The sequence below is a fragment of the Pseudorca crassidens genome, chromosome 2 (assembly GCF_039906515.1).
Source record: "Pseudorca crassidens isolate mPseCra1 chromosome 2, mPseCra1.hap1, whole genome shotgun sequence".
Taxonomy (NCBI): domain Eukaryota; kingdom Metazoa; phylum Chordata; class Mammalia; order Artiodactyla; family Delphinidae; genus Pseudorca; species Pseudorca crassidens.
This window is the reverse complement of record NC_090297.1, coordinates 171,166,514-171,185,979: the sequence shown is the minus strand read 5'-3', so window position 1 is coordinate 171,185,979 and position 19,466 is coordinate 171,166,514. Positions and strand designations below refer to the sequence as shown.

The 19,466-nt window shown below is 37.4% G+C and overlaps 1 protein-coding gene across 1 annotated transcript in view; it reads right to left on the bottom strand.

The window, feature by feature from the left end:
* The window catches only part of USH2A (usherin), a 770,355-nt gene that overhangs the window by 632,696 nt on the left and 118,193 nt on the right, over positions 1–19,466 (bottom strand). Inside the window, exons 9-10 of the mRNA XM_067729757.1 lie at positions 16,276–16,471; positions 13,396–13,526 (exon numbers count right to left, since the gene is read on the bottom strand). Coding sequence (XP_067585858.1) covers positions 13,396–13,526; positions 16,276–16,471 — 327 coding nt within the window. The remainder of the gene's footprint in view (positions 1–13,395; positions 13,527–16,275; positions 16,472–19,466) is intronic.

Genomic DNA, 19,466 nt, shown 5'->3' with positions numbered 1-19,466 from the left:
CATAAATGTCATCTGAATGGCACAACTGTACAGTGTGGTCTTATTGCAATTTGCTGCAAAATTACTATAGTGGTTATTAACAGGATGGGGTTTTGACTTTATCAAAATGAGAGATCTCACAGTAGCATTTAAAAAATACTTCCAGCACGAAAAAATACATTCTCCACGTGTTTAGTTAATTTTGTACAGAAATAGGCTTTTAGGAAAGTTAACTCATTTGGTTTAACAATCTTTTTTATTTTAGTAAAAATGATCAAAGTTGCTGTGAACCTATAGAGTAGTACGCTTGCCTACTGTACTGTTAGTTTATTGAATCAGTGAAAATGTGAATTCCAAATATATTAAGAGATGTTTATCTGAGATGATAAAGAAACTAAATAAATCAGGCTTTTAAAAAGTGCCTTTACAAACATTCAAATTAATTTATGTGTAAGATAATAACCTGAATCCTTGGTACACACGAAGCACCAACGGGGCAACATTAACTCGTCAGTATCATCCGACTCTCCACTGGAGAATTGTATTGGTTCTAAGAAATTAGTCTGCGACTGAATTATATACGCATTGTTATTTCCTAAATATTTAGGATTTTTTAATAGAATTAAATTAATAAGATTTGGAATAACAAGCCTAAAACAAATGGATGTTTCCTTTCTACTTCTGGATAGTGTACATAAATATCCAGTTCAGCAACCTGCCATGGGTTCCTTTAATGTGCCAGGCACTGTAAGAGCCAGTGTTTCTAACCTCAGGTTGAATTCTGGAAACAGATAATACAAGTTTCGAATTTCTGCTCTACCCCATTATTACTTGTGTGATCTTGGAGGTGTTGCCTCATTTCTCCGAGGTTCATTGTCCTTAACAACCCAATGGATAAATCGGTAACTACTTTACCAACTTTGGTAAGGACTGAATTACTTGACCAAACATCCTTGCCATAATACTTTGTACATGGCAAGTGCAAAACAAATGGAACCTATGAGATTCTTACTGACTAGTTTCTGTCCTCATGCACTTTTAGCAGCATGTCATCTGTCTGCCAATCTGTCTTACACATTTCACAATGTGGCACTCGTATGCATGGCACCTAAACCGCGTGTGGGTAGATCAAGGTAGAGACCAGTTCTGCAGCACACCAGGATGTGAAACACTCCCCAGTTCTGCAGAAGACTGGAGGGCCTAGTGCCCTTGCCACGGGTTTGCCCTTGATCCTGGGAGCACACCTGCCTCTGGAAATGCTCAGCACATTGGGTTGGTGTGCCAAGAAGGAAGGAGTCTGGCTATGTTCTGTTCCTGAATAAATCAGTATCATCAAAAACACATAGAAAGGGTCCTTATGATGATGCACTGACTAATATTTGAAACATACTTACTATATCTATATCTAAATAGATAAATTCTAAGTGAAGAAAGTCAGACAGAGAAAGAATATCATATGGTATCATTCATATGTGGAATCTAGTTTTTTAAAATGATACAAATGAACTTAGTTACAAAACAGAAAAAGACTTACAGATATCAAAAACAAACTTATGGGACTTCCCTAGTGGTGCAGTGGTTAACAATCTGCCTGCCAATGCAGGGGACATGGGTTCGAGTCCTGGTCCGGGAAGATCCCACATGCCACGGAGAAACTAAGCCCATGCGCCACAACTACTGAGCCTGCACTCTAGAGCCCATGAGCCACAACTACTGAAGCCCGTGCGCCTAGAGCCCGTGCCCTGCAACAAGAGAAGCCACCACAATGAGAAGCCCGTGCACCGCAACGAAGAGTAGCCCCCGCTCTCCGCAACTAGAGAAAGCCTGCGCACGGCAACAAAGACCCAACGCAGCCAAAAATAAATTAATTTAAAAAAAAGAAAACAAACTTATGGTTACCAAAGGGGAAACGTGAAGGGGATGATAAATCAGGAGCCTGGGAAGAACATACACACACTACAATATATAAGATAGATAACCAACAAGGACCTACTGTAGAGCACAGGGAACTCTACTCAATATTCTGTTATAACCTATATGAGAAAAGAATCTGAAAAAGAATGAATATATGTATGTGTATAACTGAATCACTTTGCTGTACACCTGAAACTAACACAATATTGTAAATCAACTATACTCCAATAAAATTTAAAAAATAAAAAAGATGTACTTTTTATTTATAATCCCAAATAAGGTTTTACTTTTTAATCATAATGTACATATGTATACATTATATCTATCCATATATACATACATATACATATATATGTATCGTATGGTGGCTATCTCGCTAAAAGCCTTAAAATACTCCTAGTTTGAAATTGCCTTCAAGATCTATGATCCCTAAGCTTCATCCATGCAGTTTTGCTCTTTGCACTTGTCCTGTCATCTGGGAGCACCTAGAGGGGCAGTGATTATTGTCTCACTTGCTTGTCCCTGGGGCCTCTCCCTCATAGGTGCTCATGAACGAGACTTCCACGTTGCATGCAAGCTGGTTCTCCTCCCACCCACGTCCAGGCCTCTTTTGCTAACACGTGCTGACACGGTTGAAGCAGACCACCTTCCACAGCTGCCTCTGCCACTACACAGGATCCACCCCCAAGCAGGCACTGCCATCAGTATTGGTCTGGTAACCCCAAGGTGCTGATGAAGTACTATATTCTCAGGGATTCTCGTTAAAGAGAAGCCACTCTGTTGCGTACGTACCAATAGAAGAAAACATACTTCTCACTGTTGGGCTACCTTCTGTCACATGGGCACCGAGCAGAGATGACAGGTTCTGCATCCTGATCCATTCTCCTCTTCCCTAGTCCACAGCTGTAGCTAGAAAGGGGCTCCCTCACTAGGGACTACCTTTGTCCAGCCCTCCATTAAACTAGTGTAGCCATGTGACGTGCTCTCCCCCAACAGGATCGTATCAGAAGAGACGTGTGCCTCTTTGGGGCCAAGACCTTTTAAAAGGTGGGAGTTGTCTCTCCACATTGTCTTGTCCTTTCCTAGTGGAAGGCAGAGCTACGGAGTGGAAGAGGCTGTGCCCTGAATTGTCGTATGGAGAAGAGCCACCAGGCAACGAGGAACAGCTGCCTTGGAGGGGTTAAAGGAACAAGAAATAAACTCCTATATTGTTTGGGTCACTAGACATGTCGGGGTGTATTCATTACATGCGCTTAGCTTATCCTAACTATTATCGGGAGCAATGCAGTTGCAAACCTTGTTATTACCTCACACTTGTTAGTTAAACCAACAACCACTTATTACCTAACATGCCTGCCCAAACTAACAGCACTGTTGAATCTGACCTTAAGTGCCTGAGCCATTCTTACTCGGCCAAGTTTGTATATCCTGGCCCTTGGGATGAGTTCACTCCCAGGGAGGTGCCAGATGTATCCAACTATGTGGTACTCAACATAGGCTGAGGCTGGGAACGCCGCCGTGGCCGCAGCTTCATCTATTTTACCTGCAGTTTACCACAACTTTGAATCTTGGATAACGTCTTCAGAATGAGCCTTTCCACCAAGCTCAGCTCCATCTCCTCCTTCTCTTCGCATGTGCACCCCAGCACCTTTATCCCTGTCTTTGTATCTGGCCCTCTACATACTCAGGTTGATCACTTATCACTCAGCTTACCAGCTGCAAGAGAAATGTTACTACCCATCTCTCTTTAAGTCTCTGAACGAGGTACCACATGACTTATGACCAAATCTTCACGTCTTTCTTAAAGCTCCACATAAACTCCCCACCTTTCAAATCCTTCGCCATGCTAATGCTTACAGCCAATACCCATACATCATACTATTCAAGGTCAGTCTCCTTATAGGCCGAAGAAACCTGTGCATTACTTCTCTTTGTACACTTTAATATTGGGGTAACACAAAATATAAGGCAATATGTTTCTGGACTTTTAGATATGTTGTGGTAATTAATGACAAATACTTAGTTCTGAGCAGAGGAGAAAGAGTTGATGAATTGCAGGAAATGGGACATTATGCAGAGAAAGTATATCCTGCTCCATTTTTTAATGTATTTCCTTGACAATTATCGCCCTGGCAGATCAATCAATTTTCACAAGTAGGATTCTTATTCCTTATGATTCCATCTTCCATGGGTTGAATCTGGAAATACTTCCGTCACTGATGCCTTTCCATTTCATCTAATTCATCTCAACCACTCGACTCCTGCCTTATTAATTTCTTTTTTAATGTCTCTTAATCATTTCTCTCTCTTCTGGCTCTATTACAGCCGTTTATCGATGCCTTCTTGAGTATTACAATCAACCATTCTTCTCTCTTTTTATAAAATTACAACTATATTTTGGTTTTCAGCCAACTTTTAGATTCCTTCATTCACTGTTTTTTATTTCCATTGTTTTAAAAAAATAGCTTAGGTTAAATCTTCTGATTTTGAGGACATAGTTTAGGGTACACTTTGACTGCAATTTAACAGGGGCTCAGCATTGTGGAAAACTTAGAAAACCACTTGGTTTTAAGGTGGAATTCAGAGGATAGGAGAGAGTGAATCCACTCCTGACCAAGTGTGTGCAGAAGGACACACTCACATTTACCACCCCCCAACACAGACCCACATCCAGATTCTTTTCTCTATGCATCTTTGATAGACAGTTTTCTAGCAACTTGGTTATTAAAGACTGGTCCACAGATAGCAATGAGGCATCACCCAGAAACTTTCACAAATATAGAATCTTAGTCCCTGCTCAGGATTTTCTGAATCAGAATCTGTCTTTGAAAAAGCATCTGAGAGATTCACATGCACGTTAAAGTTTGAGAAGAATTGCGCTGACCGACCTCCTATATCTTGCCTGTTGTGGCTTCACTCTCACGGGTTCCTCAGCCAGGGCCAAGAACACGGCAAAGTAAAGGAGAAAGAAGGGAAGAGAGATGGAGAAAATCCCAAGCAGAAAAGCACTCAGACAGCGTTGCCTGAATGCCTTCTGCATGAGGCAGGCCATACGTTAGGGCCTTTCTCTCAAATGTCCTCACCACATCAGCATCATCTGTGCACGTAGGTCAGGAACAGCCTGGGATCTCTACATAAATGTACTTTAAGTAGGACCTTCATAGGTCCTTCCCCAAATACCTCAAAATAGTTTTTTAAAGCATCAGCCAGGCCTGGGGCTCTATCTGGTTCCTTCTGGACCTAAGTCACACTAGATGAGGAAAAGGGAAAGAACGTTCAACCTCCAACTCAGGATATATATCCAACAATTCAGGCACTGAGTGCAAAGGAAACACGAAGTGCAGTGACATTTTGGGAGACACATTATGCGTATCTCTACTATTAGCCAAGGCTGCTTATAAGATGAATGGATTTATTTTCCCCAGTGCAGTAATTTTTCTTTTTTTTTTGGCCCAGATATATCTTTTGGGTACTGAAAGCTCTCCCTTTAAAGATACATAAACAAAACAAAAAGTACACAGATACACTCCCACATACAATCTAAAGGTATATATGGATGCCCTAAAACTCATCCATGGTAGCCCTAGGGATCCCAGGACTCTATATTAAGGAATCCTCAATAATAATAACGACTCTTCTCCATTGTCTCCTAATAATATTAATATTATCATGTGCTTTAGATGATCTATGACTTTGATGGTCTTGACTTTGGCATCAGCAATTTTAGGGTTTAGTGACTCAGAGCATTACTTCATGCCATTTTCAAGATCTTGGCATTCACAAGAGGAACGATTACAATATTTCTTATGGAAGAATAAGACAAACATGCCATACCTTATGAGACTGGATGGAGTTTCAAATGACAACTGCCAAAGGGGAAGTTTCCTTTCAGAACACAGAATGCACAGCACAGTCACTCAGGCCATTTGGGGCTGGCTTGGTTCCTAAGTTATTATAACAAAATGAGACTTGAACTACTGCCTAATTTCCTTGTATGCTCCCTAATATTATTAAGGATTGTAATTGCATGAATTTTTAAAACTGGGCTTGAATTTAATTTTACAGTTTATAATTCTGACATTGTTGACAGCTTTTTTAGGGTGTATTCTGTTGTTCCGTTGAAAATGACGGTAAGCAATTTTAGAAATCTTTTATAACATTATTTAGGCAAAGGTGTACTTGACACTATATTTCCACATATAATAATAATCCGTATAATTTGTGTCTGTACGTGGAGCATGAGAAAACAAAATAAAAATTAGGTAAAATGTAAATGTGATTTAGAGGTGGAGAATGTGGAGGTTTTAAATTCACGAAAGTGTTCTATCACTGTATCTATCTTCAGATTCCTATATGTAGCTCTTTCTGGCTACATGTCAGATTTCATGAAAATTCTCTTTATTTTTTTCTGACTATAAAAATGATCAACAAAGCAAATTAGTCAGAAAAAAAGAAAAAAATGTTTTTAAAACAAAGAAAAATGTTAATTTTTAAAAACATCTTTCCTTTCAAGCATTTCTAAATTAGATTTTTGTACGTAGAAAATGACACACAGAAGCCTCTTTTTATTTTTATTTTTTTTATTTTTGCGGTACACGGGCCTCTCACTGTTGTGGCCTCTCCCGTTGCAGAGCACAGGCTCAGGCCATGCAGGCTCAGCGGCCTATGGCTTATGGGCCCAGCCGCTCTGCGGCTTGTGGGATCTTCCCGGACCGGGGCACGAACCCATGTCCCCTGCATCGGCAGGCGGACTCTCAACCACTGCGCCACCAGGGAAGCCCAGAAGCCTCTTTTTAAAAACGCCTTTTCTATTCTTGTCTCTCTTTTTCTCCTATCCTCACTCCTGAGATCAAAGTCCATGTTGTAATATATACTTTGTACGTTGTAATATGCCCGTACTTTTTTCCTCTTACTACTGAATAAAATTCCATTGAGTGGATATATTACATTTTATTTATCCACTCATCAGTTAATGGACATTTGGATTATTTCTACATTTTGACTATTATGAATAAAGCAGCAATGGGCATTCATGAATAAGATTGTATGAGGATATATTTTTTCTTTTTGCTTGGATATATAGCAAGGAGTTAAAGTGCAGGGTCGTAGGGTAACACTGTATTTAATATTTTGAGGAACACCAGACTTTTCCAAAGTGGGTGCACATTTTACATTCCCACCAGTAGTCTGTGGGAATTCCACTTTCTCCATCTCCTCATCAAGACGTGTTAATCTCTGTACCTTTAATGAAAGCTAGCTAAGTGAGTTTGAAGTGGTGTCTCATTGTGCTTCCGATTTGCATTTCTCCTAAGACAAATAATGTCCACAGCATTTTTTCATATGCTTATTTGCCGTTTGTATATCTTCCTTGGAGAATTGTCTATTTAGATCCTTTACTCATTTTTTAATTGAACTGTCTTTTAATTATTGAGTTGTAAAGTTTTTCTACAGACACTAGAGACAAGTCTCTTATTGACTATATGCTTTGCAAATATTTTCTCCCATTGTTTGGGTTGTTTTTTCATTTTCCTGATAGTGTCCTATGTAAAACAAGTGTTTTAAATTTTAATGAAGTCCAATTTATCCATCCTTTTGTTGCTTGTGCTTTTGGTGTCATATCTAAAATGTCACCGACTAATCTAAGGACATGAAGATTCACATCTCTATTTTCTTCTAAGACTTTTATGGTTTTAGCTCTTACATTTTATTCTTTGCTCCATTTTGAGTTAATTTTTGTATAAGGTATGAAGTAGAGAATCCAACTTCATTTTTTGCATATCAGTATCATTTATTGAAAAGACCATTGTTTCTTCATTTGTCTTGGCACTCTTGTTAAAAATCAACTGACTGTAAAAGTGATGGTTAATTTCTAGACTCTCAACTCTATTACAGTGATCCGGGTATCTCTCCTCAAGCCACATCACACCGTCTTGATCACAACATTATAGTAAATTCTAAAATTGAGACGTGTGAATCTTCCAACTCTCTTCTTTTTCAAGACAGTTTTGGCCTTTTTTTGAGTGCCCTGAATTTTAATATGAATTTTAGGATCATCGTATAAATGTCTGCAAAGAAGCCAGTTGGGCCTTTAACAAGACTGTGTTGAATCTATAGACCAACAGCCATCTTAGCAAAATTAAGTCTCTGATACATGAATATAGGATGTTTTTCCATTTATTTAGTGCTTCTTTAATTTCTTTCAACAATATTTTGTAGTGTTCAGACTAAAAGTTTTGGACTTATTTTATTAAATATGTTCCTAAGTATTTTATTATTTTGATGCTATTTAAATAAAGTTGTGTTCTAAATTTCAATTTCAGATTGTTCATTGCAAGTACATAAAAATACCACTGATTTCTGTGTATTGATCATGTATTCTGCAAACTTGTTGAACCTTATTAGTTCTGATAGACAGTATTTTAATAAATTTGATAGGGACAGAGTAAAGGGACAAAGTAGGTGATTAAATAGCTAATCCCACCAGGGGATTTTAAGGAGAGAAAAAAGTATGGGAGACATCCGTAAGTTAATGATCACTCAGGAAAGCTGGTTTACTTAACCACAAAACCAAGCAGGCTTGCTAGCAACAAAACCATGCAACAGAAGCATGAGACATGCCCCCCACAAATAAAACAATGGTGGCATGAGACCCACATCCTGCCCAGTGAGTTCAGTAAGTTCATGATTCCTTGGACATGGTCCTCTGTGCACACTAAAGAAAATAAAAGGAAAACGTGACATTATACTAAAACCTGAGATGATTTACCATTTTTAGCATATGTTACCACCTTTTTGCTCATTTCCATTGCGCCATGACAGTCCCGGCTTGACCATGTAGGGACAAAAAAAGTCCCCCACCTGACATGGAGGAGGAACTGATGATGGAAGCCTGATGTCTACCCAAGAAAAAGGAAGAAGGTGGTCTTTCCCCCACTTCTCTCTTTTCTTTTGATTGTAAAACTGTAGCCCACTAAGTTCTTGGGGCACGGCACCCTCTCATTAGCCCGCTTGGAAGCCTCACAAGCATCCTATTCTAAAAAATCCCTTCTTATCTATCACTTTGCCTCTCACTGAATTCTTTCTGCACTGAGACATAAAGAACCAGAGTTCCTCAAAGCCACCCAAAACACCACCTATCGGTTTCAGATTCCTTGGAATCTTGGGATTTTTTACCTACGAGATCATGTTATATACAAAGACAGATAGTTTTACTTCTTCCTTTTCAATCTGGATGACTTTTTTTTTTTTTTTTTTTTGCCATACGCGGGCCTCTCACTGTTGTGGCCTCTCCCGTTGCAGAGCACAGGCTCCGGACGTGCAGGCTCAGCAGCCATGGCTCACGGACCCAGCTGCTCCGTGGCATGTGGGATCTTCCCAGACTAGGGCACGTACCCGCGTCCCCTGCATCGGCAGGTGGACTCTCAACCACTGAGCCGCCAGGGAAGCCCTGGATGACTTTTATTTCATTTTCTTGCCTAATTTCCCTGGTTAGAACCTGCAGTACAATGTTGTATAGAATATTGTTGTCTTCTTCCTGATCTTAGGGAGAGAGCATTAAGTTTTTCACTGAAAGTTTTCATTTATAAGTAGGAGGTCAGCTGTAGGTAAGTATTGTGCAGATGTTTATTTTCAAGTTGAGGAAATTCTCCTCCATTACTAGTTTTCTGAGAGTGTTTATCATGAAATGGTGTTAAATTTTGTCAAATACTATTCCTGAATACAGTATTATAATCAGGTGACTTTTTTCTTTAGCCAGAAAATAAGGTGATTGTATTGTCTGATTTTCAAATATTGAAACAGAATGCGTTCCTGGAACACAACCACCTTAGTCTTTGTGTTTAATTATTTTAAAATACTGCTGAATATCTATTTGCCAAAATTTTGTTTAAAACTTTGGCCTCTCAATTCATGAAAGATATTGGTTTGTGGTTTTCTTTCACGCACTGTTGCTGGTCTTGTTTGCTATCAGGATAATATTTTCGTTCATGGGCAATCTTTAACTTTCAATTGGTTTATTAGACCAGTTACACTGAATGGTACTATTGCTATATTAAGGTTTAATAAGTCTGCCATTTTATTTTTTTGGTTTTTATTTATTCTGTTTTTCAGTCTCTAGCTACTTTCTCCCTGTATTATTATAGGTTATCTGAACATATTTTATTTTATTATTTCTTTATTTTTTTACATGAACATATTTTAGAATTCCATTTTGATTTATCTGTGGTGTTCTTGAATACATCATCCTTATAATAAGCCTTTTTAGTTGTTGTCTAGATATTACATTATATACACAGATATCAAAGTCTGGTAGTTTTTTTATTTTACCAATTCCAGTTAAGTATAGAAAAATTACTTCCCTTTACATTTCTTACCCTCTCCATTTTTGATATAATTATTTAAAATATCTCCTCTAATATATTGAGAACCACATTAGATAGTGATGTAATTTTTCAACCGTCAAAAAATTAAAAAAACTCAAAGAGGGCTTCCCTGGTGGCGCAGTGGTTGAGAGTCCGCCTGCCAATGCAGGGGACACGGGTTCATGCCCCAGCCCGGGAAGATCCCACATGTCCCGGAGCGGTTGGGCCCGTGAGCCATGGCCGCTGAGCCTGCGCATCCAGAGCCTGTGCTCCGCAATGGGAGAGGCCACAGCAGTGAGAGGCCCGCGTACCGCAAAAAAAAAAAAAAAAAAAAAAAAAACTCAAAGAGAAGGGGGAAAACGTGTCATATTTAGCCATATTTTAACTCTGATGTTTTTTATTCCTTTCTGATGTTTCAAGATTCCTTCATTTATCATCTCCTGTTTAGAGAAGTTTCTTCAGCCTAACTTTAGAGTAGGTATATGCTGGAGACAAATGATGGATGCTTTAAAATCCTTGCATGATAATTCTAACATCTGTATCACCTTGATGCTGGTATTGTTGATTGTCTTTTTTCATTCCATTTGATATTATCCTAGTTCTTGTAATGATAAGTGAAATTTTATTGGAACCCGGACATTTTGGTGTTATGAGACTCTGAATCTTACTTAAGTCTTGCTTTAACAGTCAGGCCTCCTATGAAACTCTTCTGGCGAGTGAAGAGAGGATGTTGCCTCACTATTGCCTGGTGGGAATAGAAGTCAAGGTTCTCCACTCTGGCTCCACTGACTCAGTAGGGGAGGGTCTCCTTGTTACCACCGGGCAGGACTTGGGGTTCTGACTCTCCACTAGGACTCTGAAAACACTGCCCTAGCTGGGAGGGGAGAAACACCTCCATTTCAAGGAGATCTCAAAGAATGTTTACCTATATTGATGACATCAATGATCAGAGAGGTCCTACCTTCTGAAATGTCATTGCCCTGGGTATGTTCATGTACAATTCCACCCCAAAATTAGATCCACCCCATGAGAACTGGAGAAAGAGATCCAGAGCCAGTAGTGTACTGGAGCCATCTCCACTGTATAAGATCATTCTTCCCAAATTCATATTTGGTGACATCTCATTAGTAGCTTAAAATCGATGATGTGGGCTTTTAATTTTTCTCAGATACCCCAATGTTAAATATTTACAAGCACAGAATTACTAAAACTGTCTCCTACCCCAATAAAATGGACTTGAAATAGGAATTTGAGAAAAATTAGGTTTTAATTTCTTGCATACTTGAGTTGTAGAATTGAGGGACAAATCTGCTACCCTTTACTTCATATGGGTAATGACATATAAATGAAACTTTGGGAGCTGTAACTTTAGTTCACAGTTTTTCAGTACTATATACCAAAATTACTTTACCTTAGATCTTCAGGGAGAAAACGTATTTAAGTGAAAAATTTATGTAATGCTTAGATTATTACAATAACCATTCTAAATGACCATCTGACCATGAGATTAGTGCTCAGACAGGATGTCTCTTCATTTACTTAACACTTATTAAATAAGTATTTATGGGGTGCTTATTGTGTGACTGAAACTGTACTGTTTGTGTTGGACAGAGAAAAGACAATGAAGTAAATAAGTGAATTTATTTCATTTGCTGAAGCAAATAGATGAATTTATTTAATTTGCTTAATTAAATAAAGGCTACAATGAAAATAACATGGGATGATGTAAAATACAGTGATTTGAAAATGTTCTACAACTGAGTGATCAGTGAAGAAATCTCAAAAGATATATCAATCTTTGAATTGAGACTTGAATAACAAGCAAAAGACATCCATGTTGAAAATTCAGGGCAAATGTGTAAGGATGAAATGTGTAAAGACAGATTTTACTAGTCAACACATATAAAACTGTAATATGACTCTCTCAGAAAATAGTGCCTCAATATCACAATATAAAAACAGTAGAGATTGCCTTTTTAGTTATTTTTCTACCTCCCAGCTTTCCAATGAAGCATATCACACACTATGGTTAATCTGAAGGTCTTCAAATCCATATTAGCTCACTTTACATTTGGCTTTTATTTGTTAAAACAGTTTTTAATACATGCTCCAAGTTATATGACAAATATATTTTGCCTTGAAATAATTATCATTCCATTGTAACTTAAAAAATTTTTTTTTCTTTAACCGGATTGTGGTTTATGCTCTTGGCCACTGCATTCTCAACTATTTGCAAGAGAATATGTAATTATTAAAAATTAATACAATCATTGAATTGATTCTTCAAGGTAAATTTGCCTTTTATCTACTTTCATGTGGTAATATGATCAGAACAGGTAAAAAGCTCCAGCTGAAGACAGTACATTTAAGTACGGAGCTGCTTTTCCTGATGTATGATACAGTTACAATCTGTGTTCATATAGGTCAGACATCAATATTTGTGATGTTGGTAATTAAAATTAATAAAATGATAAAAACCCATTGTACTGTTAGATAGAGAAAAGGTTAAAAGAAATTTAGACCAGAGCTACCATAATTTCCACTTGGATCTATGTGTAAGTGACTTTTGCTATACTATCTTCTACGGAATTTGGGAGGAAAACTGTTCTTGTTTACTTAATATCACTTATTAATATTAATTCACCAGTTATTCCAAGACACATACTTAAATTACTTCATTGTTTACTTGGAACCCCAAGCTTCCACGGTTTTTTTTTTTTTTTTTTTTTTTTGTGGTACGCGGACCTCTCACTCTTGTGGCCTCTCCCGTTGCAGAGCACAGGCTCCGGATGCGCAGGCTCAGCGGCCATGGCTCACGGGCCCAGCCACTCCGTGGCATGTGGGATCCTCCCAGACCGGGGCACGAACCCGTGTCCCCTGCATCAGCAGGTGGACTCTCAACCACTGCGCCACCAGGGAAGCCCCGTTTTTTGACAACTGTAAAATGGACTGCCCAAGTAGCCTTATATTTTATATTCATATTAAAAGTCGTACAGAAACACCCCGAAAGCAACCACCTCTTTGAAATGTAAGCACACACACAGAGGACTTCCTGATATAGCCCTCAGTATCACTGATAGACCATCTCCTAAATTAGTTTCTGGAAGAGAGCAATTCTTTACCTTCAATAGTGAGAACTCACCTGATCACACAGGAAGCTACTGTTTTTAGTGCCAACTTTATCACAGTCACAGGGTTTGCAAACATCTATGGCTGAAGGATCTGCACCAACTTGTCGGAAAAAGTAATCCTTACACAGCTCACAGTTCCTCCCTGCATCGGGGAAAGGTTATGCGTTATGACTTCCAATTCATTAAAATCAGCTGCATAATTCAAAATTAAAGACTGTATTCCTTTGAGGGAATTCTATAATTTTAGGGATGTCCATTTTAATGCACCTTTCATCTCTACCTGCCAATTTAGTGATCCACAGCATATGAAACAATGAACCTGTTACAAACTGTGCTCTACTTCATTAAACTCCCATCTGTTATATAATACCACACTTCTAAAAAGCTGTGCTTTGTAGGGGCCCATACATTTTGAAAGAGTTTGTTTCCAAACTTAAAATTCTTATTTCTAAGACCAGGTACTGAATCTAAATCAAATATGAGAAATTTCTACATTCGTGGCAGATGATAACTCTACAGTTGGAAGCAAATAAGCATATATTATTCAAATATTTTTCCAGAACTAAATCTTATAAAATAGAATACTGCTTTTAATGTAATTTATTATTTCATAGTTAATGTGATTAAAAGCAAATGCTTCTGTTAGTACTTATGGCCATTATTTTTCATTTCAAATATCAAAATAGAATTTTGATAGAAATAAATTTCATATTAAATATTAGAATATCTTAACACATTAGAAATATGAGGTAATTCCTATTGTTTACAATTTATTATTCAGAAAATTTCCCTTTCCATTTTATATAAGAAAGCAATCTAAACTACAGGGAGTTTCTAAACTAAATGTGAGTAGCATATCAGACCACTGAAACTGAAATAAAACTGACGGCTATCAATTCCCCCTTTAAACATGATGCACTCTTCCTCAAATATTGCTGAAACTGGCCCAATGTTAGAAAACGATGAAAACAACTTAATCAAATGAAAAACTCACACTCTAATGGATCTTGGCTGAGGACAAATTAAATGGATTTATAATATGTCTAGAATATTTCCATTTCTATATGCTGAGGACTCCCAAATTTATATCTCCAGTCTGAAATCTCTCCTTTATTTATCATTCAATGAATATTTATTGAGTGATTACCATGTTCCAAACTCTGTGCTAAGGGCTGAGGAAAATACAAACTGCACCCTTTTCACAGAGTTACCTTATAGTCTAGCAGGTAAGATGAATCCTAATTAAATTATTACAGGAATAAACATATATTTACAAACTGTGATAACCATAAGATGCCACTAAAGTATATAGATTATACTGATCCTCTCTGAAGCATCATGGAAGTCCTTTCTTTAAGAAAGGAGCTTCAGAACTGTGTTTCTGACTGCCCCAAAGAGAGTTTCTTCTTTGTTTCTTAGAAACACACAGTGAACTTGTCCAAAACAGAACTTGCCATCTTCTCCTTCAATTTGATCCTCCTGTATTTCCTATCTCAATGGCTGGTACCAATGTTGATCGTGTTGCTCAAACCAGAATGTTAGGCATAAGTCTTGACTCTTCTTCCTTCCCTTACCTACACTCTGCACCTTGCTCAGAAAATGCTGTCACTGTCTACCCTAAGTGTCTATTGGATCCGCTCATCTCTATCCACACCACCTTAAATGTTTTCCCGCATTATTTCTCATCTGGACCATTGCAATATCTGACTAACGTTTTTTCCCAAACCACTTTTGACCCTCTTCAATCCATTCTCCACTTTATAACCAGATAGGTCTTTAAAAAACACAAAATTCCTTTCCTTAAGTGCCCTGAAATGGCATCTCCTTAACCTTAGGATAGAAGCCAATCTCTTTATCATGGTTTAGAGAGCCCTCCAGTATCTGGGCTCTGTCTTTCTTCCTAGTGCCTTTTCTAACAATCAGCCATTTGCACTTTCAACAGTTCTTCAAGGGCGCCATGCTTCTCTCTCCTCTAGGCCATTGCACAGCTGTTTCTCTTACTGGAAAACTTTGTTCACACTCCTAATCCCCAACCCTGCTCCTTCACCTGGTTAACTCCTACTATACTTCCCCATCTTAGCACTCATCAGACAACTTTTTAATTATTCCTTTAATAGGGTGCCTTTACCACCATGTAATAATCCATACAAAGACAAGAAAATTCATCATTTTGTTAATCCTTATATTCCCAGCACCTAGCCAAGAGCTTGTCCCACTTTAGGTTATCAATAATTATCCAACAAATTCATTCATGCTTCAGAGTAGCACACTTTCAAACCCATCAGACTTGGGCCATTATATTTTACAAATTCAGACATTGTCTATTTCTGCTTTTAACATATCAGCCTTTCAGAAAATAGTAATTTTTCAATGACTAGTCAAAATGCTGGATGGTTTTGGGGACAAGACTCTAATAATTATTTTATGCATTTAATGAACATTTTTAAAAAGAGTGTCCCCTGATTACTAGAGTCCATACCAAATCTGAATGATTGTAAACCTCTCTACATGGGAATCCAGACATAATGGAAGATCAGAGGTCACACAGAAAACTTATTTCAAGGATATATATACTCAGAATAATACAGTAATTCCTGATGTATCCAAAATATATTCATGATCTAATCAAATGATGTGAACTTATTTTAAAAGAAAAAAACATTTTCCTGAAAATATATAGTCTAAGACTAGAGTGTTATATCTGAAAACTACCTAATCATTTGGAACATGAAGATTCAGTAAACCAGAGTGGTTTTCAAACTTAATGGTATGAAAGCATTTTCTTAAATAAGATAGCAATAACATAATTTAAAATAATATGCATTATGTATAGAAGCACATGGGCTTCAAGACCAAGTCAGCTTCTCTTATTTGTGTTATTCGCTAGTTACCTGTAGTGTTATGCTCACAGTCATCACAAACTCCTCCACCTCCTCTGTGGTGTTCAAATGGAAAGGGATCCACTGAGATGTTGTAGTGGCAGCTTCTGGAATGGCTGTTGCATTCACAGGGTTTACAATTGAAGGCATGAACTTGATCACTTTGGCGAAAAGGCTTGTCATTATAAAGAGGCAGGCAGTGATCACACTAGAACAATAAAGTAATATCAGAATGATAAATATATAAAGTTGTGCTTTGTTTCTTCTTATTTATATATCCGGCACTTTCACTAGAAAGAAAGCTAATATCAAAGAGTTGAAAGTCAGCAACTATTGTATTTTTAAAAGTGTTTTATAAATCATAAATTAGCATATTACAGTCATGGTAGTGCAGAATTGTTAAAGTGACAATGCAAGCTGAAACCATTTAAAGTGATCTTAATAACCAATGGGGAAAATTATGATTGTTCCACAATCTGAAATTTTTTGTGAAAACATTAAAAGCTTGACTTCCAAGTCCTGGTTCCACAAGTAAAGAGCTTGGAATTGCCACTCCATCATACTGAAAAATAAAAAGTTGAACAGACTGAAAAATCAACAACTCTCCCTGGATCCCTAAGTGGGGGACACAGGGCAAACATCTGTCCCCAAGATTGGAGAGACAGGCAAATAAAGGGAGTCTCAGTTATAGGATCAAAGACTCACTAGCAGAAACTTCCATGGGAACCAATGCTGGGGTAGAAAATCTGAATTATAATTGATATATTGCTGGAAGTTCACCATGAACAAGTCTGATAATTGAAAACTCCAGGGTAGTGTAGGTATAAGGGGCCCTCACCATTCTGTGAGATTTTCTTCCAGCAGCTTGACCAGGTTCTCACAGTAAATGAACTCAGGGGAAAATCCCCAGGTGCTTCCGGCAGAGGGAGAAGAAAGGAAGCATTTCCAAGTACATCAGAGCACTCTGTTCTTAACGATATCTGCCTCAGGATAAATTACTTAACCAGAGCTAACGGACCTAGAGAAAGGAAATACTCAACTCCAGCCCCCTCTAGTCACTCTATGCCACCTAAAGGGGAGGTGGGCAGAGGGGACAAAGAGGCATACATGAAGTTCACAGTCCAGAGGCAAAGGCTTACTAAAAGACTGAAAACTAAAGGGAAATAGAAAATAGTAAAACTAACATTTAATAATCATAAGACTATAGAACACTTGCCCTCCCCTCACTCCTCACCAGCACATTGCTAAAAACCTATTTACAGCAGTTCCTCTCATCTGGCACATCATGTCTGGCTTTCAAGAAAAAAATTACAAGGCATACCAGAAGGCAAAAAACACAATTTGAACAGAAAAAGCAAGCATCAGAACATGACAGAGATGTTGATGTTAGAATTATCAGGCAAGGAATTTAAAATCACAGCATGCAAGAACAGATGGGCAATATAAGCAGAGTGAATGGAAATTCTACAAAAGAACCAAAAAGAAATACTAGAGATCAAAAACACTACCAGAAATGAAGAATGCCTCTGATGAGCTTAGTAGTAGATTGGATAAGGCTCGGGAAAGAATCTCTGAGCTAGACGATATATCAATAGAAACCTCAAAAACTGAAAAGCAAGAAGAATGAAGACTGAAAAATTAGAACACACAATCCAAGGACTGTGGAACAACTACAAAAGGTGCAACATACGTATAATGGGAAGGAAACGAGAGGGAGAATGGAATAGAAGAAATATTTGAAACAATAATAATTGAGAATTTCCCCAACTTAATGTCAGACACCAAACCACAGATCCAAGAAACTCAGAAAACACCAAGAAAGATAAATGCCAAAAAACAAACAAAAAACCCCACTATACCTAGGCATATCATTTTCAAACTACAGAAGATAAAGAAAAATTTCAGAAAGAGAAAACAAAGTTAAAATACACCTAACCTATATAGTAACAAAGAATTATATCTAACTTCTCCTCAGAAAACATGTAAGCAAGAAGAGAATTGTGTGAAGTACTTAAAGTGTTGAGAGAAAAAAACTACCAACCTAGAATTCTGTACTCTGCAAAATTATCTTACAAAAGTGAAGGAGAAATAAAGACTTATCAGACAAACACAAATTGTGAAAATGTGTCGCCAGTAGACCCTACTTGCAAGAAATGTTAAAAGAAGTTTTCTAGAGAAAAGGAAAATAATATACATCAGAAACTTGGATCTACATAAAGGAAGAGTATCAAAGAAGGATAAGTGAAGATAAAACTGTAAAAACTTCCTATCAGTTACAAATGTAAAGGGAAATAGAAAAACTAACATTTAATAAACTGTAATTTAATATTAGAAACTTTGAGAATTATTTTCCTTGTAAAAAATCATTCAGTATCTTGAATAATGCTTGCTTTCTTATTCTGTAAATTTCCATATTGAGCAAGCATCTTTTCTAAGCCTTGAGAATTGTCATACTCCTTTCTAAGTATGGATCAGCCTGCTTCCATCATTTTCATGTTTTTGCTTTCACTGATGTGCAATATCTCTGAGATTCCTTTAATGTAAAGTTTCTGTTGGCATCATTTCCTCTAGGACACCTTTACCTATTCATCACAACCAATGTCCTCATTTATGCTAAATTCACATTCATTAAGTTGCCCTGGCTGCATATATAAAGTATTCCAAATGGTGACAGTGACCAGCTATTTGTTCTCTAAAAAGAAATGTTTAATTGAAATTTCACTCCCAAAACATTCTTTCCTTCCATCTTTGTTGGCCAATTCTTCTTTTTTGAATATTCATATTTATAAAATGTCAATGGGTTTATCACTTAAAAAGAGGTTAGACCACTACAAGCTTCTCTGTGAACAAACTGATTAATGGATGTGCACTGACCAGTCACCAAAAGAGTGAAAGAAGCTACATGATTGGTCACTGATCATGATGTGCAACAGTTATATATATAATATGTAGACTGACAAGCCAGCAGCAAACTTTGTATTTTATGAAATTACTTACAGGTAATATACCATGATAACTAATATTTGAACCATGTTTTTAGAGGATTGGTGTTTAACTAAAACAGATTTGTTATGTACTGGATCAATTAAAGCTAGAAATTTTTTTTAATTAGTGCTTTTAGCATCTAATATACATACAATTTATGGACAAAGCAAAATTTATTCCATAGATTAAGGAACTATTCATGGGAACTGTGTTAAAAT